Below are 22,335 nucleotides of genomic sequence, written 5' to 3'. Positions count from 1 at the left end.
CACAAGAAATACACAATAACAAAAACATAGAAACACCTGTACTCACCAGTGAATAGAACTGTGTGAAACTACCAATTATTTGCTTCATCAGCAGTCACTAGTAAAAAAAGAAAATCCAGTATTTTGGGGCATGTTCGTGAAAATCCACAAATATGATTAAAAGTGTCCTTTTTGCTAAGAAATAGCTTTTCTTGCAGTATGCATAGAAAAACGCTAACTTTTGAAAAACTCTTATACTTGTAAATTTGTTCCAGGGGGAAAAAAATCAACATTTTCACATTAAAAAAAAACACCAGGTATAAAATTTGCCAGTCACGTTCATGAGGGTGAAATTTATCTGGATGCATAGGGACAGCATTAGTCTCACATAAGGCATGAAAATAGGCTATAAATGGGATTTAAGTGATGGGAGGGACCTTGTGCCATTCCTCTGCACTGGGGTGAATTTCACCCCCTGAAATTGTTGTCACAACTATAAATTGTTGTCACAACTATTTACTTTTTCAGTAAACACAGCGACATGTGCTTTTTTTCCAGCTGCATTAATGGTAAGATTTTTCTGGGGGCATGGGGGTGGGGGGAGGCACAGCTCAATAAATGATTTTTAAAATATTTACCATTTGTAGTTTAAAAATAGCAATTAAATTATTTCAGGTTTGTGCAGAGAACATTTAATTTATTCTAAAACTTTCAAATTGAATATCATTTTGGATGCATGGGCATTTTAAGCCTTGGGATTGTGTTTACTATCTGTGTTCATTCAAAATGTATTTGTTTTGGAAACAGCACATTTATATATAACCAGGCAGTTAGTTTCTACATCAGTTTTCAGATGTTCACTGCTCCTTATTGAAATTTCTTTGTCACTAATGGTAAATGAAGCAAAAAAGAATTTATTGTGTGTTTAAAGGAGTTTTAGGGTTGACCATAAAATTAGCTGGTTACCATAGAAAATAATTTAACATATAAATAGCAAGTCTCTCATGTATATTTAGGTAAGAATTGGTTTAAGCTTAGTGGGTATTTTTAATTTAGCTAAACTGCAGTGGGGTCTAAAGTTGAACTGCCAAACTGTATTTAAAATATCCTGTTTTCACAGAGATTAGAGTTCTGGGTAAGTATTAAGAAACAAGAGAAACAAAGACTCTTCTCTTTGGGAAGGGGACACTTTTGTGTACTTTGTAAAGGTATTTACTAGACCATCTATTTTAAAGTACATTGCTGCTGTAAGTAGGGATTTGCCAAACCTGCATCTGAATTTAGTAGGATTTATGAATCAGGAAAAGCAATTAGATTGCTGCTTCTTGTAGACCTGTGAATAATCTGCCCTTATGAAATAACCACGTCAGGCTTGCTAGTATGCAGAGTACAATATTTAGTTCACTTCGACTTGGAGTTTTTGGTCAGTACAGGCATTCTTGCAATTTAATCCTTACCTCCTAGATTCAGCTGAAACCAGGACATGCAATTTGATGATTACCACAATATTCATGAGACTAGTAATATAGTGTTCATCTGTGCTGCTATTGATATACTTGTATAGTTCCCAGTATCATTAAAGAAAGTTTTTGGAATGCCTTAAAGAATAATAAGATCTCCTATATATTTTGGTAATCCAGATGTGTTTATATATAATATGTATTGTATACATATGGGGGTCTGATTCTGTGGAGTATTAAAGCTCACAACTCCCACTGAAATCAATAGGAATGGAGGACAATCAGCCCCTGTCAGTAAGTGCTCAGCACCTCAAAGGAACAGGTCCAGATAGTATATAAGTATATAGACCAAAACATCATCTGGGGAAAGACGGCTCCTAAGACAATTTATTCACAATTGAAAAATCTGAAAAAAATTCAAAACTAACTTGGCAAAGTATTTACTTCTTAAACATCCAGCAAAACCAGTATTCTTGTTTTTGCAAAAGGTGGGAAATGTTTCACACAGCACTATTGCAGAGACATCAACCAGGGAAGATCAGTGATCACCTTCAGCCTCTACTGTTGAACCTTATAGATCTTTCATCTGCATCGGATGGGAGATGGATGTCTAAACCAGTGGTGGGCAACCTGCGGCCTGCGGGTCACATGTGGCCCATTAGGGTAATCTGATTGCTTCCCACAGCTCCCATTGGCCAGGAATGGTGAACTGTGGCCACTGGGACTTGCGGAGAGCCATGCCAGAGGATGTTCAATGTCAGCAAAATGTCTCATGGCTGACAATCAGATTACCCTGATGGGCTGCAGGTTGTCCACCACTGATCTAAACATTGAGTACAAAACTCTTCTCTCAGACCATACGGTAGTGCTCAGCTTTGTGCAGTTCTCCAGCTGACATCACTGGGAGCTCTGAATGTGCTGGAAGAGCAAAATATTAAAGATGAAAACTACTTTCAAGCAAATCTGAAAGGATAATTTTGTCCTTAAAGCTCAGGGGCTGATCCTGCAGTCCTTATTCAAACAAAACTCCCATTGACTGTGTGACTGCTTGAATAAGGATTGCAGGGTTGGGCCCTAAGTGACATAAAATACAACTGGTGAACCATTTCAATGACAGGACCCTGGAAGAAGGACAAAGCATATTTGTTGAGACAGGATAGATGATGCAATTAAATATTTTTTACAGTATTGTCATGTCAGATTTATAACTGTACATGTATTTTCATTTAAAATTAATCACAATGTTTAACCATACTGTTTTCTTACAGTGCTCAAATAAAATTGCAAGCTCCATTAACAGACTTTCATTTTCACAACTGTCTTTCAAACAAAAACACCACCAACTATTGTACAAACGTACTACCATCTGATTATTAATTTATATGTGGATATGATGGAGTCAAATTTCATCTGACAACATACTGGACAAAACCTACAAAACTTCTGAATAATGGAAAAACATTGGCTTTGTTTTTAGTACAGCAGTTCTTCCCAAAGGAGAAATTAAAATAAAAGAGAAAGGTTTCTGAATCTTAAGTGATGGATGAGAACATGTTTACATTTCCTATAAAATTCAAACATTCCAACAGACTAGTGTTTGTATATTGCCTGGCGGACTAGTACAAAATAAATTGCTTTTGCTTGTTTTATGACTTCCCCAGATTTCCAGTGTCAGTAGTAAATAATAGGAAGTAAGTCAGTCTCCTTGGGGAATGACACCAGTTGGGACCCAATCGATGGCATTCACTCCACCACGAAAGAAGGAGGACCAGCTTCAGTAATTTTGCCTTATTGATTTGGTGGCTGAGAAGTCCAAATGCTAATGCTCCTAATGATCAGCCATTCCTTTTGACTTTTGGTAACAAGTATTCTCATGCAGTTAATATCAAACAGAACTTTGTGTTCCACATCTGTCATTTCAAAATTTCCATTTTTGAACTCCCCTAGTCTCAAGTAAGTAGTGCATTGCCTCCCTTTTTTGCTCCCTACAATCTTTTCCCCAACTTCCAGGGCTCCGTGATGCAAGATGTCATTTTGACGGTCTTCTGTTCCAGTGATAACTTTAATTTTATTGATTTTAATAGGCTTTTCAAATACAATCACATAGAGATCTCCAGTAGAAGGAGCTTTCCCCCAGAAGTACTCATCAATGCTGCTGTAAGCCTTGCTTGCCTCGTAGTTTTCAAATACATTTATGTTGGTGTGAAGATTTGCGGGTGGGTTGTCAGGGATGTCAAATGAATCCTCTTCAAAGTCGTCATCCTTTAGCTTGTTCTCAGCTCCTTTGTAGGATGAATAATATCCCATGTGCTGGAACAGAGATGGCTTAAAGCGGATGACGTCCTTTTGAGCTAACAATCCACGGAAATGGATTAGCAGCCAATCACAAGGCATTTCCTGGTAAAACATCAGCAAAAAATGAGCCAGGCGTGGGAGGTCATGGGAGTGGTATAGCTTTCCAATATAGCCCAGTTTGGAAAACTCCAGAGTCACCCAATAGGAACCTTCTCGCGAGGTAATTACTTTCTTAACAGCAGTTAAGAAGTTTTTAGAGCATCGAACATCATCTTCTAGCATGACATAATACTCAGAAAGATTAGCACAAAAGTTAAGCAGGAAAGCATAATCTACATTTTGTTTGGATCGGAACTTCACACGGTCTTCTGGGTCATTGTAATTTCTCTTAAGGCCATCCAGTACTGGATAGTACTCCTCAGGGGCATGGATAACCATTAACCTGCCAGCAATGATGTGATGAGCAAATTTCTGTGAAATATCCTGGACCATCCCTTCACACCAGGATGAGTCAAAATCTGCTAGGTGAACCACCACTGTAATTTCTTTCAGTTCCTCATAACTTGACTGCTCAAATATGGACTTGATCGTCTCAAGCAAATAATTCCCCTTTTTCCGTTTGACTGAGGATAGTCCAATAGTAAGATACTCTGTGCAGAAGAAAATTCAGACAGAAAGATTAACTGAACATGAATCAGACTTTGAAAATCATATAGCAACAAAGCTAACCTCCAGGCCTGTAGTGTATTAAATAAACCTTCTGAATGATGAAGTCTGGGATGTTTGATATGTAAACGTATTAAGCTGTACGCCACAAAGACTGTTCTATGCTTTTCAATGAAAGAAGAATTGTATTGTAAGCAATTTGACATATGGAGACTATCGAATTAAGCATTAGTTTCCTAACTGCAAGAAGTGTTGTGAAATGGACTAAAGCCAAAGCGATGTGTGCATATGTGCCTATTAGAAAAAAAGAAATACATATAGACAATATTAAAGCTATAAAGAAACGGGATTGAAAAGTTACGGCTCACAAATTGTTCTTAAGTCAAGCCATTATGAAAAAATAGCACAAAAGTAAGAGTTAAAGAATAATTGCCTTGCTTTTACCATTTTATGGTACTGTAACAAGCTTAATTACATTTATACATAGTTTTGAGGATTTCTAAGCTTTTCATGGATGATTTCTTCTAGCATTTTCAGTTTTTAAATATTTTCCAATACTCTCATTTTTCCTTGTTAGAATTCCTATCACAAATGTCCTTTATTTTTTCAGTTAGAAATAGACTGAAGATTGAATTTGAGACAAGTAATAGATTGAATTTGAGACAAGTAAATCAGATTTCACTTAAAAGTACAATACAGTTGACTACTGAATATTTGTATTTCTATAAGTCGTTTTTAGTGCATTTAAAACCTTTTGGGTATGATTTGAATCTCAGGTATGTGGCATGAATTGCCGCCTGTGGTATTTGGAAATAGCTTTTCTTGCATAGGTGCCTACAGCATTAGCTGAGTTCTTTCAGATATTTGTTAACATGCACTCCAAATCTATTATTAGAATCTAGCTGTTTGGATGAAATGCAATCTCTGTTGGAATTGTGAGCAACTACACTTTTAAGAAAATCAGTTCATCCCCCTATTTTCTGTACAAATAGATTCATGTTAAAACTAGTATGCTTCATTTCCATTGGCGCTGACCAAAACTCTACATAAATATTTTGATTTGTAAAATTTTGCAGATCATGTTCCAATGAGGTGTCCTGTGGCCTTCCTCTAAACTGTCCACTCAAAATGGAGTTGTAGTGCGGTATAGTACAAACGCCATCAGTCCTCAGCACGGCCTACACAACCCCAAACATCTCAAACCTTATTTCAACTAACATTTACATTGTAACCCTGTCCTAGGAAGACCAACAACTCACAGATGTCTTATTTTCCTCTCGGTGCTTGATCTTATGCATTGGATGTATGCTTGGACTTCTCCATTCTGACCCTCATTTTCTTTGGTTGTGTGTGTGAAATGATTGATTTGGTGCTCCGAGGTGACCTGTCCAAAGCCAAATATTGGCATGTTTCTGTGTGAAGGTGAAAGTCTTGACTCCTGCCTAAAGTCAGAATATTAGAGAGATGAGGTGGGTGAGGCAATATCTTTTATTGAACCAACTGCATAAAGTCAGAATAACCAGACAATTTGGAACTGTCCTACCTGGGGCCTGAGTGTGGGAAAATCTGAGTGTGGGAAAATCCCCTCATTGCAGGCTATAGTGCTGTGACTCAGTCCCTCTATGGTCCCAGCTTATGGAATGACCTTCATGCCCTATATATGGGTGTTCCCAGCTATAGGATCCACATAAGTGAGGATTCAGTGGTTCAACCCATCTCAGTCCATGGAGATCCAGAAGTGCACCTGCATTGTTCCCTTATATCATCCCTGTGCAGAAGTACCATGGGAGATCTATGGAACAGGCAGCATTGTGAATTTCACTGTAGGTGAAAGAGTTTTCACACAATTCTAAAATGAAATAATTAATTTCTGTAAAAAACATCTGAGGTAACATCTTACTTCATTTAATGAAAGTCAGATTCTGGTTACTTACTTTTCCTTGGCAAAGGTGTGCCAGCTAGATAGCGATAGGAAACATTTATAGATCCTGAGAAATTTGACAAGTCTTTAAAAGTGTGAACATAGCGCTCTGAATTAAGCTGGTGTGTGGCTGTTTCTCTGATTAATTGCTTGTCCCCTTCCTAGTAAGATGAAAAGAGACAGAATGAGAGAGAGAGAGAGAGCACATGGGAGGGGAAATACAGAGAGAAATATATTTGTGAATGCTGGCCAAACAGACAAGGGGGACAGACAAATTTCAAAGAACTAACTTTTTCAAAGTTAGTTTTCTAGAAAACATTTAAATCTCACCTCATTTTAAAAATCCGTTATCTGAATATTATATATTTTTGATTACAAGAAATCTACCATATAGTTTCAGATTAAGAGTAATTGGGAAAGAGGAAAAAGCCCTTTGGCATAGAAACACTGAAGATCTAGTTCTCTAAAAGAATTGAGAGCATTACAGTATTGCCAGAAAAGTGCTGCTATATTCAAGGTAGGACATAATCCCCCTTGACGGTATAGTGGGGAAGTGTTTAACTTTTATTTTTTGTCATATTAGAAACTGTTGCAGGTGAAACATGAAATAATATTCTGAGACCTAAGGCAAGACTGTACCACTCTGGCACTTCCCTGAGAACGGACCATTCCTTCCCTAGATCCTTGATGCGCAGGGGAAGTGCATAGACTGTACTATGCTAAAGGATGTTGGTGCCTGCACCCACTGCATGCCCTGCCACCAAAGTAGACTGGTGCAGAGAAAGGATAGGGTTATGGCCCTGCCTCTTTCCCATCTCTCCCCTTTCTCTTTGAGTTGAGGGTCTCCATACCACTATGGCATACACAGTGCCCCACCCACACCATCTGTCTCTTAATGCTTAAGCAAAGAAGAAAATTTTCCATTGGAGCTGTGGTGCCATGGAGTTGAGGTTAGAGTTAGGAATGCTTTTGTAGTTCACATTGGGTGATGTTGCCCCTGAGAAGAGTAAGAAAATTATATGGCAGTTTCACATGTGTGCTACAATACATTAATGCAAGACAAGTGACTTGAGCTTTGATTAAAAGAGAGCACTATGCAATAAACAATATTGCTAACAAGAGCAGAAAGGAGAAAAAAATAAACAACATTTATTTCAATGTTATTCAGGTTCACAATCAGGGATGTAAGAAATCTATCTCACATACAGAAACCTATCTTATGTTCACATTAAGTTCACTATTTTTCTTTTATTGAAGAAATAAATAATCCATTTATGAGTTGAGTCAGGTTCTCTTGGCTAACATCCAGACGCAGCTACCTGAACTGTTATGCTCTCTCGTTCTGCAAGATCTCCCTGGGTAATTTCTTTCTAGTGCTGCTAGGCTACCTTGCATTTACTGATAAGTTATGAAACAAAGCTTTATGTGTATCACTTTCCAGATTAGAATGTAGCTCAATGGACTAGCTAGAGTCCATGCCCTGACCCCACGGGGTTACCAAACAGATGTTCATACAGCTGATCCACTAGGCCTGCTGGTTACTCTGTCTCCTGATTTTTCTGTGGTGATCCTAGTTTTCAGGCATTAATCAGGAAAACAGTGTGCACCCAGAGAGGGAAGTAAGTGCAGGGGGAAGAAGCAGTCAGTCAGTAATATATACACTTTGTACTACATTTGCCCGACTTTGTGAGATTCCCTTAATTTTCCTGGGAGCTGAAGGAGTTAATTGGCTCTCAAGAGACACTTTGCTCTTCAGAGGATCCCCATATGTAATATTGTTATTACTTTTACAATGCCCCCAAAGGGTACTTATATTTACAATAAAAATAAAAAGACACGGTCCCTTCTCCCTATCACTTACAACCTACAATATATGCTTAAGGTCAGCATTGAACCAGGCACATTCCGAGTTTAAGTGAATTTAGTGTTCATGAAAGTTTCTGGATCCATTGATCAGGATCAGCACACACAGCTGCAATTTCAGCATTCCCACATTGCCCTGCCAATGTGTGTCAATGCTGCACATCACGTACATGAACTGTAGTTGTATCACTAAGGCTGCTTAAGCAAAGTTGTCTTTGCTGCACTATCCCCCAGTGGGCTCATGCCTTGAAATGGAGATTTCTGTTCCCACTTCAATACCCACAAGAAAGTCAACACTTTTACGCAGCAATAGTGAGTGGATTCTACTGGAGACATGCGAGAGACTCTGAATGAAATTTGAAAGCCCCCAAAATCAACATTTTTCACTTTTGGGGGGCGGAGGGAGAAGGGAAATGGTCTCTGTAAGGTGCTGGCTTGTCTCCAGCCCACAAAGACTCACTGCCACTCCAAGCCTCTCTTCCCAGGCATGGTTTTGTTTTCCAAACACAAAAACAGGCACAGCTCTTCAGCTCACCCTAGGCTACAGATCCAAGGTCATTTCCCCCCTTGCCTGTTTCAGTCCTTCTTGCAAGGACTAAAAAAGTCCTTCCTTGCTTTTTTAGCTGAGTACCCCCCAGGTTTTCTCCCCAGCAGGTTCCCACTGGCTCCCAAAGGGGTCTCCCTACTGCTCCTGTTCCCCCTTCCTTACTGACAATCTAGCACTACATAGCCCCAGGTGGTGCCTTGCCCTCTCAATTAGCCAAATTCTCTCTGTCTTCTTTGCAATTAAACACCCCTGGCTGACCCAGATGACTGGCCTCAGGCTGTAGAACTCTAAAACTGCAGTGTAGATGTTCAGGCTCAGGCTGGAGCCCCAGTTCTGGGGTCCTTGCCCCTTGTGGATCTCCTGAGCATCTACACTGCGAATTTACAGCCCCGCAGCATGAGCCATGTGAGCCCGAGTCCAATGGCACAGGCCAGGCCTGGGTGTTTAATTGCAATGTAGACATACCCATTGGGAGCAACTGTTCTGGCATAGGGGAGCGGGACCTGCTTCACTTAAAGGGGCCAGCCACACTTTCACAGTCCATGTTAATGAAAAATGCAAAGAATTTCACACTCAATATGGGGGAGGGGGACTCATAGCCTTGTTCTCCATTGGGCTGGGTATCTGAGAAAGGTAGCTGGGGAAGGACTGGGGATGGGCATCATTCCCTCATCAGCTAACTTAAGGGCACTTTCCAGAGGCAGTGACTAGCAGGAGAGCCTCAGGCAGTGCTACTCCACACATATAGGGAGTCAGGGAGAGCCTTGCAGAGAGTTCCCGGTTCCCTACATGTGTTTTTTTCCTGCAAGGGAACTATTTGGCATATTATTTCTAAACTCCCACATTTAAACTGCTGATCTACTCCTTTAGCAAAGAAAACATGAGATGGACCAGGGGAGCTGTCAAATGTGGTCAGGGATGTAGAAAATAAAATAAAATAAAATAAATAACATAAAAAAGCCAACAGCCTAACACATTTGAAAAATGGTTGATGGACCATAAAGGTATCAGGAAATCTGGGAAAACTGTCAGGAGAAAGTAAAAGACTTGGCTGGGAGCTACATGAGCTCAAACATGTCAGATTTGTGATGAGAAAAATAATAAAAGGAAGTGAATGTAAAAAAAAAAATTAAGAATAAGACATTGCTGGAGTCGGCAAACAGGACAGAAAAGGATTTAAAAAACGAACCAAAAAGATGCACTTTCAGAAGCATCTGGGGGGAATTTGAAGCAATTAGCAGAAGCAAGAGAAGCATCAGGGTGGGTGACACGGGGAGAAAATATGGCATGAGCCAGGTCAAATATTACCACAACTAAGAGACAATGAATAAATAAGATACTGTACAAAATCTCAATGCAAACAATGTCACTAGGGGAAGCAATATATCAAAAAGTGGAGTGGCATACCAAAAAACAGGGATTCTCTTTTGGATTACTTGAAAATGAATTGGCTAGCAGTGATAATATAGTAATATCACTTTTTTAAAATCACAGTTTCAATTTAGCATAAGTTTGATATTATTGAACATTGCCTATTAATGTCTTTGGCCCTGATATTGAAAATCCTTATATATTTATTATAACTTACTTGTATTACAGTACTGACTACAGGCTGAGTGGGACTCCATTGTGCTAGTTTCATAGTAACAGACAAAAATGTACCCCCCTCCCCCACTAATGTATGTTCTTAATATACAAGACAAAGAATGGGAGTGGAAACAGAGGTACGGAGGAGTAAAGTGACTTGTGATTTGTTCAAGCAGGTCAGTGGCAGACCTAGTAAGAGAAACCAGGTCTTCTGACTCCAAATCCAATACCCTGTTCCACAGATCATGTTGTTTCATGCTTATCTTTACTCATGTGACTGCAAGAGCTAGGCCTTAAACAGTTGTCTCCTTTCAGATGTTGTCCAACTCTCAATGTCCATACTACCATTAGTATCTCAGAAGTCATTTGACCTTAAATTGTGGCATATGTCCAGCGCAAACTGTAGAGTTACATCACATTATCACTAGTTTAGTGATTGAAGCTACTGATTCAGGTGCTTTAGGAAATCCTACCTTTAAATCATAAGTTTACAACAGGTACCATGAAAACTTTGAGGTTCCCATCAATACCTTTCCACCTGCCAAAGGCCCAAATTTGGGACACATGGCATGACAGAGACTCAAAATGAGACACTGAAAAACAAATATTCATGCAAGAAAATGAAAATGATGTGGGATTAATTCCTGTTGTGTAATTGAGTCTTCTGTCGCATTAGTTGTATGTGTAATGCCACGCCCCTGGGTGGGTCATTATCAGCAGGGACTGAACCTGGGTCTTTTAGTTCACACGATTACCTCAGACGTAAATAATTTTCAAGAATTAAAATGAGGGAAATCCAAATGTGTGCAGAATGGAGATAATTTTGTGACTAAAATGGAGAACATTCAAGAGGTATGGCTCCACACTGTGCTAGATACCTTACTTGTCATGTCTGCAGTGCTTCTTACACGGACAGTGGGAAATACTGTGATATATGTTACTTCTATAAGAAGAAAACATCAAGATTTTAATGGCACCCTCTCATATATATATATATATATATATATATGTAATATGAGTCATTTTGAGGAGACTCATGAACAGCCCACTAAACCAGGAGAGTTGCAACTGTCATTTTGACTTCCAGCCATTTTCTAATTTGGCTGAGTACTTGTGGTACCTTGTACTCTGTGCTTGTTCCATGACCCCATTTCTTCCACCTAAGAAACTTACCAAGACATAACCATCTTCAATGTACAAGTTCATGAAGAGCAGGCAAATGACAAGGACTCCTAAGAATGATACTGCTGATCGTTTCCGTAAGCATCTCATTTTATCCAAATATTTCAAAGTGAGCTTCATGTGAAGAAAAACATACAGGGTCTCCTAGGAGAGAAAAATACAACATTACTAAATTCTTTGAATACGTATAGAACACAACCACTTAGAGACCAAATCACAGCCGTTAGCATGTGCATTACTTCATGTGTTTGAATTAGAGATGGCCATGAACTAAAAAACAAACCCCTAATTCAAACAGTCCCACATTTTCAGGGATTCTGAACCTGAAACCAGATTCCATGTTTGTGGCTCATATCCATGTCTAGTTTAAATCAGAAAGACCATTTCTCTTTAAGATACTGTCCATTACATTTTGTTAATTATTCAACCAAGTTTCACTCACTGAGCTTATATATCGGGGTGGCCAACTTGAGCCTGAGAAGGAGCCAGAATTTACCAATGTACATTGCCAAAGAGCCACAGTAATATGTCAGCAGCCCCACATCAGCTCCCCCCGCCCGTTTCCCACCCACTGGAAACCCCGCTGATCAGCACCTCCTCCTCTCACCCCCCGCACCTCCCGATTAGCTGTTTCGTGGCATGCAGGAGGCTCTTGCTGGGGGGAGGAGCAAAGGCACGGCAGGCTCAGGGAAGGGGGCAGGAAAGGGTGGAGAGGGGGCAGAGCAGGGGGTTGAGCAGTGAGCACCCCCCGGCATACTGGAAAGTTTGCGTCTGTAGCTCCAGCCCCAGAGTTGGTGCCTATACAACAATCCACATATTAACTTCTGAAGAGCCACATGTGACTCCGGATCCACAGGTTGGCCACCCCTACTATATATGAACGTACTGTATGGGGCTGTGTTTTCTTAAATTGAGGCAAAAAATGGTCTATGCGTTGTTAAATTGCACATACAAAAATAAATATTGACATGCCAATAGATATCCAAGCTGATAGAAAATAGATCTAAGCATGTGTGGAAATTTGTCAAAGATTTTGCACATTCATTTTGAGAACTTTCAGGATGAATAACATAAAAAAAACCCCTGGAAATGAAAATTACAATCCATATTTTCTCTGCTAAACTGTTTAAACATATCAAACATTTTGAAGAATGACTCCACTAGATCCTAAATAACGTGAGACATACACACAAGGTATTAATAATAGCAAACAGTTCACCATCAACATTAGCCCATATCGACAAAAAGATGAGCTTTGGAATAAGGAAGTTATGTGTGTACGACAGACTTTTTAAACTCTTATAAGAATAAGAACAACACGATAAGATAAATAAGGAAATAAAAATGAGTGAATGTCAATATTCAATGAATGAGACACATCCACTACTCAAATCCAAAGTATCTAGGAAACCAGGTTAACCAGCTATGGGAGAATTACACCACCACCATTCCGGGTATAGGGGATATGGTGGAGGAACAGAGAGAACATCTAGGCTGTTTCTATAACTTGGTGATCTTGAGCTGCTCAAATGGCCCAATGAGACTATATTTAGAGCATCACATTGTTTTCTCCCATCCTAATTATTTATGAAAACAAGTACCAGGACTCTACCAAATTTTGTCCCCAGAAAGTAACACAAAAAGGGCAATGTTTGTAATACCAGTAATTTGTTTTCCAGTGAAATATGCTGGAAAACAAATGGACTAGTAGATGAGTCTTTGGTAGAGATCATGGAGTATAGCTTATTTTTCCCTCTAGCAGGAAAATGTTGCATTCTAACCTGGCTTTCCTATGCCTTTAATTATTCATTTTGTATTAACAGCTGATAGTATTTTGCAGGCTTGTTTGTTTGTTTTGGAGCAGGCCAATATTTTGAAGATGAAAAAAATGCACAAAGTATTTTTTTTAAACTTGAAATTTAGGTAAGAAAATGACATTGCAATTCCATCTTTATAGTTCATTGCATGTTAATATCCTACCACATGCTGAGAAATATATCTATCTGTATCATACATAGTTTCATTTCCATGCCTGGATAGCTTGCTTACTTTCATTACATATGAAATTACAAAGAAATGAGTCACAAAAGTAATAATTCTCATGCCGCTGACCCAGGTCTGAAAATATATCAAAAAATTTTTGCGCAGTACGTGGGTTAGAGAATTCAAGAGGGGTTGGGGATAGTCCTAGGAACCTGGTGCAAAGTGATGAAGCAGTAAAGAAAGTGGGTTTTTGTTTCTGCTTTTTTCTTTTTTAAGAAATGCTACATCAGTAGACTGAGTACAGGAGGTAAGAAAATCCTACCTGAATATGAAGTGATACATTGTTGATTAAATGATTTTATTGCCCTGCTTACAATTGGCAACTAGAATGTGGGAACTGAGGATGGAGTGGAGGTCAAGGATAATCTAGGCATGGCCCAATATCTAAACAAATACTTTGCCTCAGTCTTTAATAAGACTAAAGAGGATCTTAGGGATAATGGTAGCATGATAAATGGGAATGAGGATATGGAGGTAGACATCACCATATCTGAGGTAGAAGCGAAACTCAAACAGCTTAATGGGGCTAAATCGGGGGGCCCAGATAATCTTCATCCAAGAATATTAAAAGAATTGGCACAAGAAATTGCAAGCCCATTAGCAAGAATTTTTAATGAATCTGTAAATTCAGGGGTTGTACCGTATGATTGGAGAATTGCTAACATAGTTCCTATTTTTAAGAAAGGGAAAAAAAGTGATCCAAGTAATTATAGGCCTGTTAGTTTGACATCTGTAGTATGCAAGGTCTTGGAAAAAATTTTGAAGGAGAAGGTAGTTAAGGACATTGAAGTCAATGGTAAATGGGACAAAATACAACATGGTTTTACAAAAGGTAGATCGTGCCAAACCAACCTGATTTCCTTCTTTGAGAGAGTAACAGATTTTTTAGATAAAGGAAACGCAGTGGATCTAATTTATTTAGATTTTAGTAAGGCGTTTGATACTGTGCCACATGGGGAATTATTAGTTAAATTGGATAAGATGGGCATCAATAGGAAAATTGAAAGGTGGATAGGGAATTGGTTAAAGGGGAGACTACAACGGGTTCTACTGAAAGGTGAACTGTCAAGTTGGAGGGAGGTTACCAGTGGAGTTCCTCAAGGATCAGTTTTGGGACCAATCTTATTTAATCTTTTTATTACTGACCTGGGCACAAAAAGTGGGAGTGTGCTAATAAAGTTTGCAGATGATACAAAGCTGGGAGGTATTGCTAATTTAGAGAAGGACAGGGATACCCTACAGGAGGATCTGGATGACCTTGTAAACTGGAGTAATAGGAATAGGATGAAATTTAATAGTGAGAAGTGTAAGGTCATGCATTTAGGGATTAATAACAAGAATTTTAGTTATAAGCTAGGGACGCATCAACTAGAAGTAACGGAGGAGGAAAAGGACCTTGGAGTATTGGTTGATCATAGGTTGACTATGAGCTGCCAATGTGATATGGCTGTGAAAAAAGCTAATGTCGTCTTGGGATGCATCAGGAGAGGTATTTCCAGTAGGGATAAGGAGGTTTTAGTACCGTTATATAAGGCACTGGTGAGACCTCACCTGGAATACTGTGTGCAGTTCTGGTCTCCCATGTTTAAGAAGGATGAATTCAAACTGGAACAGGTACAGAGAAGGGCTACTAGGATGATCCGAGGAATGGAAAATTTGTCTTATGAAAGGAGACTCAGGGAGCTTGGCTTGTTTAGCCTAACTAAAAGAAGGTTGAGGGGAGATATGATTGCTCTCTATAAATATATCAGAGGGATAAATACCAGAGAGGGAGAGGAATTATTTAAACTCAATACCAATGTGGACACAAGAACAAATGGATATAAACTGGCCACTAGGAAATTTAGATTAGAAATTAGACGAAGGTTTCTAACCATCAGAGGAGTGAAGTTTTGGAATAGCCTTCCGAGGGAAGTAGTGGGGGCAGAAGATCTATCTTGCTTTAAGATTAAACTCGATAAGTTTATGGAGGAGATGGTATGATGGGATAACATGGTTTTGGTAATTAAATATTCATGGTAAATAGGCCCAATGGCCTGTGATGGGTTTTTAGATGGGGTAAGATCCAAGTTACCCGGGAAAGAATTTTCTGTAGTATCTGGCTGATGAATCTTGCCCATATGCTCAGGGTTTAGCTGATCGCCATATTTGGGGTCGGGAAGGAATTTTCCTCCAGGGCAGATTGGAAGGCCCTGGAGGTTTTTCGCCTTCCTCTGTAGCATGGGGCACGGGTCACTTGCTGGAGGATTCTCTGCTCCTTGAGGTCTTCAAACTACAATTTGGGGACTTCAATAGCACAGATATAGGTGTGAGGTCTTTTTTAGGTGTGGTGGGTGAAATTCTGTGGCCTGCGTTGTGCAGGAGGTCGGACTAGATGATCATAATGGTCCCTTCTGACCTAAATATCTATGAATCTATGAATCTATGAATCTATGTGTACAGTGACATGGTCTGTGGGTTCCCTCAAATTGTTATATGAGGATCCCTTAGCAATTTGGAGGGAAGTGACAGTAGCTCCACCAAAATTTTGCCCTTTTTACTAATAGTAGGTAATGTCATAATAATATTCAAAAGGACTTTTTAAAAGTAGACATCACTTATAGATATTGAAGGGGATACATTGTCCCTTTCCTCAAAATTATTGTTTTTAAAGGGTGGGATGGGAATGAGAAATTCACAAATTCACATATGAATAGATTTAAACACAGTCTCTGTTCAGAATCTGGCAAGGGCTAGCCTGATTCTCAAAAGTTCAAGTATGTTTGAACACATGGATGTTAGAGATATCAGCAACTCTGGGGTCAAAATTTTAGATGGGGCAATGCACCTTCAAGCATTAAAGTGAAGTTTGCCTCTGAAAAATTATTGTACCAATGGCACCTTCTTACTCACTAGGTTACTCTGTGTGTGCGCTCAGAGTCGTATTTGCTGACCTGAGGTACAGCACTAAACATTTCCTGCTTTACTTCACATAGCCCTGCGCAGCCAACACTGCTATGAGCTGCAGATTCTGATCAATATTGTGCATCATGGACATAATTATTTCCAGGCAGTCATCAGTCGATTATTTGTATCATTGGACTATCATAAATTGCAGACAATGGGGTTGCAGAAGTATAAGTGAAGGACTACAGAAATTTTATTAGTGGTGATGATGTGTAAGATGAAAAGCATGCAGCTTGTGTCAGTGCACAGGCTCAATTTGCAGGACAGGCTTTTAGAAGAAAACCTCCATATTTTTACTGGGCACATTTAATATGGAAATCATTATAACAATGAACATAACGGTTCATTGGCAAATAGTGTTCACAGTAATTTGAAGGATACAACAAAGTACATTTTCAAGGATTTTGTTTGTACATAAGAGCCAGTTATAGATTCATACCAATTAAACAGACTGAAGAGAAGGATGCCACAGTTATGACTTAACAAATTTATCATATACAATATGTTCTCCAGACAATGTGCTGACACTTGCTCTTACAAACACTAGATGGCAGGATGCACACACATTTGCTGTCAGATCAACATGCTTCGTTATCTGTATTTCTCCCAATCAGTTTATTATTAATGTATTGCTTTGTTTAGCATACTTACAGTATATGCTTTTAGGAAACATTCCCTGCATTTTCCCAGAACTGTTTCTTTGTTACAGTTCAATTTCCAGATTCTAACACTGTATAGCTGAACACGGTGGAAGTGACATTTGTCAGAAGAAAACTTAGTATTTGTTCCCGGCGTATGTGAATTCAGTCAGCCTCTTCTGAAAAAACAAAACAAAACAAAAACAGCTTTGGCTCTTTCCATAGTAACATGACAACAGGCTTTAAGATATTTAAACATAATAAATAGTCACCATTACTAAAGCCAAAAAAGGCTGAAGCCCTGATTTTTAAGAGGGCCTGAACTCAGCATCCAATGCCACAACCACTAGTTTGTATGTGTATTTTTTAGTACCTATGTGTTTACTTCTCCCCTTTTCATATGTAATTAGATAGACATCTAAGCTATATAAATGCAACTGCTTTTGAAATCAATCCTGAAGGATTTCATGTTCATTAATAAATGCATTTGTGACTTTTAATTTTCTTTTCTATTCTAAAGATGACTTGTGCTTGCCTGATTCTTTTTCTCTAGTCCCCATATCCCTGCTAAAGTTTACATCTGAATTTCTTCTTGATTTGTCAAAGTTTAGGCATCATGAACAGGTGTCTTTTGACAATCTTAGTTCATTCTCTTTTCAGCTGTTTTGAGATACACAATCTCATGAAGTTACAATGATGAAAAACTGCTCTTTATTGGATCTGTAACTCTGGGAAATTGTGCAATAATACCGAGGTCAAGATTGATTTTCACATTCCAATTCTTCACTTTCTCTTACACAATCAATACAGCGAAGCACAAATTTAAGTATTACATGATTTAAAAAAAACCACCATCTTTTAAAAAGAGTCTCTTCTTTATGAGTCAAATCCTACTCCCAATGAAATCAAATGAAAATTGACCTTTTTGGACACCTCTCAGCAACTTGTGCTCCATGATTTCTAAGGCCTAATCTCAACCCCCGTCATCCCTCTGTGTGGCCACATTACAGCCAGCTATGATCTAGCCTCAGCTAATCAATACAGCAAACAAGCTATCGACAGATGGTAAGTACAATGATGTAGCAGGGATGTGTGTTTTGGTACCTGTGTTCCACTTCTTGTGTATTTGAGTGCTACATCTCAAAAACTCAAGAAAAGTTGCTTATTTGCAGAGGAACTGATGACTGTCAGAAATGACAACTGAATTATTAATGTATAGTAATAACATTTCCAAATCAGCCATACAGCTTTGCCTGTCACTACAAAGTTCCTGTTTTTGGAAGTACAATATAACCTACCCATTGCCACATTTACAATATCTGCAAAACCCAGAGAACACACACAAATATGCATGGTTGGATTTTCAAACCCCTGGTGAACTTTATTACAATCCCTCATTTGACTAAGGCTCTCTGAAGCAGAATCCCTACACATCAGCCTTCTGATGTACTGTTCTGCCATTGTGTAGCTGAGTTGCTGTGCTTGCATTTCTTAATGCTTGTCCAATTTGTTTTTCTGCTTTTCTTTTTGGAAGGCTACACTTGAAGCCCCAAAGGCTGTGTTCAAGTCTCTTTATGAAGTATGTGATCCACACAGAACAAAAGATTCCAGAAAGAAAAATCTAGCCAAAATGTAAATGATTTTTTTACATGGTTAATATTAAATTCTACATGAGGGTCTGCAACACTTGTGTTAGCATGTGTCATGGTTTTTCCATACAAGACAAAAAATAAGAACACCAATGTAATTGTATATATTTGCAGATATGGTTGGCAGTGAACTGGAAAATTGTAATGTATAGACTATTCCATGGGGTTTAGATAGACTTCCAACAAGATTCACTGTCTGTCTTACTGAAAGCTTGGAAGTACATATATGTAAAATGTTTGAAGCTGACACGCATGAGGTTTGCTGGCACTGGCAGCAAGAAGTAAAATTGATGTTGGGGAACGGAAGGTAGAGTGCCTTAGTTCAGATGAGACTAACAAATCTAACTAGGGGTAGGTTACATGTGATTAAGCAATCCCCTCTTTGTACTGGGTGTTACTTCTATAGCAGCACATGGTACAAAACATGTAGTTTAAAAAATTTCATGTCCAGGGAATTTACAATCTAGATACTGCACTGTACTGACAATTAAAGAAAGATGCATGTGGGCAGGCAAAGACTTTATCATAGTTAGTAGTGAAGGAAGGCTAGGCAAAATAAGTGGGCTTGAAGAAGAGATTTGAATATTGAGATGACTGCTTGGGAAAAAAAACAGACTAGGCAGAGTAAAGTATTCAAGGGGGAGTGTAGGAAGAAACAAGCTGAAGTGTAAGGAGGTGCAGAACTGTATAGATATGCAAAGGTGAGGCTGAAGAGCTTGAATCATATAGGACAAAGTCCATGAAGAGATTCAAGGAGGGAGAGACAAAGTAGTGGGGAAAGGGTTATTTTCACTCTAGAGTTTTAGACAGAATAGAGATTAAAAAATTAGGGATGCTGCAGAGAAGGTTACATTAATCAATTCAATAGATGACTAATGACTGAGAAAATGTATTGACTTGGAGGACAGAGTGCCACCTAATGAATCAGCAATACCACTGGATATGTTTTATCAGCTGTGACAGAGGAAGGAATGGGTTTTGGAAATATAATATAGAGGAGGAGCTGACAGGACTTGGCAAAAGCCTGGATGGTCGGGTAAATGACAAAGGAACTTGACAGATTGTGAGCCTCAGAGATGAGGAGGACAGTTCAGCTATCAATTAGGGAGAAAGAAGGGAAAGAAAGTGAGGTGAGACATGCAGGGTGAGACATCTCAGGGCTTGTCTACACTTGATAGGCTACAGGGGCATAGCTGCAGCACTGCAGCTGTAGTGTTACAGTGTGGACACCACCTACGCTGATGGGAAGGGTGTTCCCGTCAGCACAGATAATCCACCTTCCCGAGAGGCAGTAGCTAGAAGACTTAGGTCATTTTAACTACATCACTTCGCACTCCAACCAACATAATGAAGCCAACCTGATTTTCTAGGGTAGATCAGGTTTTACTCCTGGGGGGATTCCGAATGATTGCATGCCCGTAGAAACCCTCCTCCCCACCCTGCAGAATTCCTGTGCTTCCCTGAAGAAAATGGCAGGGAAGCAAAGTGAAGGTGTGTGTGTAGGGGTGGGGGAATGACCATGGGCACAGTTTTTGGGAGGGACTGCCCCCCCCCAAACAAAGGCAAGGCATGGGGGGAACATGGGGTTATGTGCCACTGCCCCCCCACCCATTTCTGCAAGTGCAGAGATGCCCAGCTGCAGGAGGCTGCATCTGGGCTCCATTGACTCTGCAGCGGAACACCTCCTCGTGAGTCCTACTGCCAGTCGTGCTCCCCTTCTGTGTGCTGAGAGCCTTCCTGTGCAACAGTGAGTGCCTGTGCTGGGTCTGGCTAAATGGGAGTGGGGGAAGAGGCAGTGGGGAAGGAAGGGGGTGGAACAGGGCAGGGGGAAAGGAAAGTGAGAATGAGGGGAGGGGAATGCAGAAGAAAATGGGATAGGGGAATTGCAGGGGGAAGCAGGAGCCCGGCATGCAGCATCCCCTTGGCACAGCTGAGACTCCCCAGTTAAGTAGGCCCATTGAACCCTCACCCTGACAAGTCCTACCCTGCTACATCTGGACCCCCACCCCAGCCAAGCCCTCTCACTCAGACCCCCACCCCACTGATCCCCAAGCAGCTGCATCTGGACCCCCACCCCATCAAGCCCCACTTCCCCAGAACCCAGACCCCCCCCAAACCCCAATCTCTCCCCACTGAGCCCCATCTCCCCAAACCCAGACCCTCCCCCATTGAGCCCCAGCCACCTTCACCTGGATCCCCTGCAGAATCCCACTGCCCCTGCATCCGGAACCCTCCAATGAGCCCCTGTGCATCCAGATCTCCCACTGAGCTGCCCGCAACCAGATTGGCTCACACAGAAACCTCTCACCCCACACTTGCATCCCCCCCCACACTTGGATCCTGCTGGGCTGAGCCTGCCCACCCACACCTGGTGCACCTAGTGCAGAGGGGCAGGGCCCTGGGGTGTTTCTGGGGTAGGCCCAGCCCTTGCACTGTGTCAGGGTGAGATGCAGCCTCACTGTTGAGTCCCTGTACCAGGGGAGGTGGGGGATTCAGGGTGATCTCCCACCTCAGTGGAGTCAGTGGTCTGTGCTTCCCACTACCATGCTGGAGCCACATTTATTTGACAAAATTTGCAGCATTTTGCAGCATTTTAAAATATTGTACACATGATTTTTTAATTTTTTGGCACCGAATTTTAAACTTTTTGGCACAGAATTCCCAGGAGCAAGGTCTTACAGGCAGGCAGAGATTCAAGACTGGGGAGATAAGGAGAGGTCAAGGACAGAGATATTTGTGAGTCATCACCATAATAGTGGAAACAGAGAGTGAACTAGGAGGAATGAGTTCAGAGGAAGGAGAGGAGGGGGTGGCAAATTGAACCCTGAGGTGAATGGCGGGTGGAAGGAAGGATGATTTACAACGACCAAAGAGAAGCTGAAGGAATAGTTGAGAGAATGAGGATAGCACAGACGATGGATCCATAGGACTGTACTGAGAGCAGGAGAGACTGAGTAGTAAAAGAGTCACTAGGACCTGATCTCCTCCCCTAACAAACTTTTAGAATTCTCATGCTTTTACCTTAACTGGAGCAAAAGAAGGGGAACAATCTCCCAGTCACCTGTGAATTACATAGTTAAAAACTGAAAATCTTTAATGGCCATACTTTTAGGCACAGTCCATACTGGGGTGGGGGGGGAGGGAGGGAAGCTGAGGAGTTACACTGATGTCAGAGGATCCCAAGAAGCATTCTTTATGGGGAACAACATAATCCCCCTCTGTATTTCCTACTCTTCTGGTTACATAAGGTTACTGGGACAAGGAAAGTGTAGCCTTGTGGTCAGAGCAACCAAGGGCTGGACTCAGAGCTGGAGTCAGTAGTCCACAGCTGGAGCGAAGGGTCAAGCCAGAGGTCAGGAACTGGAGCAAGCAGAGTAGCAGGCCAGGAGGGTCTCAAAGCAGGGGCAGCATCCTGCTACAGGCCAGCTGTACTGGTGAGACTGCCTGGAGACAAACTGGGCTACATGATTCCTGATTCCTGACCTCTGGCCAGTGCATGGGGGTCAGTGGTGCCATGACCCTACTTCTTCTCTTCCCCGTTTGACTCCCCTCACCCTCC

The 22,335-nt window shown here is 40.5% G+C and overlaps 1 protein-coding gene across 4 annotated transcripts in view; it reads right to left on the bottom strand.

Moving 5' to 3' along the window:
• Positions 1 to 1,011: 1,011 nt before the first annotated feature.
• Positions 1,012 to 22,335, bottom strand: part of MGAT4C (MGAT4 family member C) — a 683,798-nt gene continuing 662,474 nt past the window's right edge. For all 4 annotated transcript variants that reach the window (XM_084637898.1, XM_084637899.1, XM_084637900.1 and 1 more), the window contains 4 exons: positions 17,141 to 17,306; positions 11,492 to 11,644; positions 6,335 to 6,482; positions 1,012 to 4,384 (listed from right to left, as the gene is read on the bottom strand). In XM_084637898.1, the coding sequence (XP_084494024.1) occupies positions 3,228 to 4,384; positions 6,335 to 6,482; positions 11,492 to 11,620 (1,434 nt within the window). In that variant the 5' untranslated portion in view covers positions 11,621 to 11,644; positions 17,141 to 17,306 and the 3' untranslated portion in view covers positions 1,012 to 3,227. The remainder of the gene's footprint in view (positions 4,385 to 6,334; positions 6,483 to 11,491; positions 11,645 to 17,140; positions 17,307 to 22,335) is intronic.

Source organism: Lepidochelys olivacea, assembly GCF_965140295.1.
Source record: "Lepidochelys olivacea isolate rLepOli2 genome assembly, chromosome: 1".
NCBI classification, from domain to species: Eukaryota; Metazoa; Chordata; order Testudines; family Cheloniidae; genus Lepidochelys; species Lepidochelys olivacea.
The sequence above is the reverse complement of the archived record's forward strand: the minus strand, read 5'-3'. Positions and strand labels throughout refer to the sequence as shown.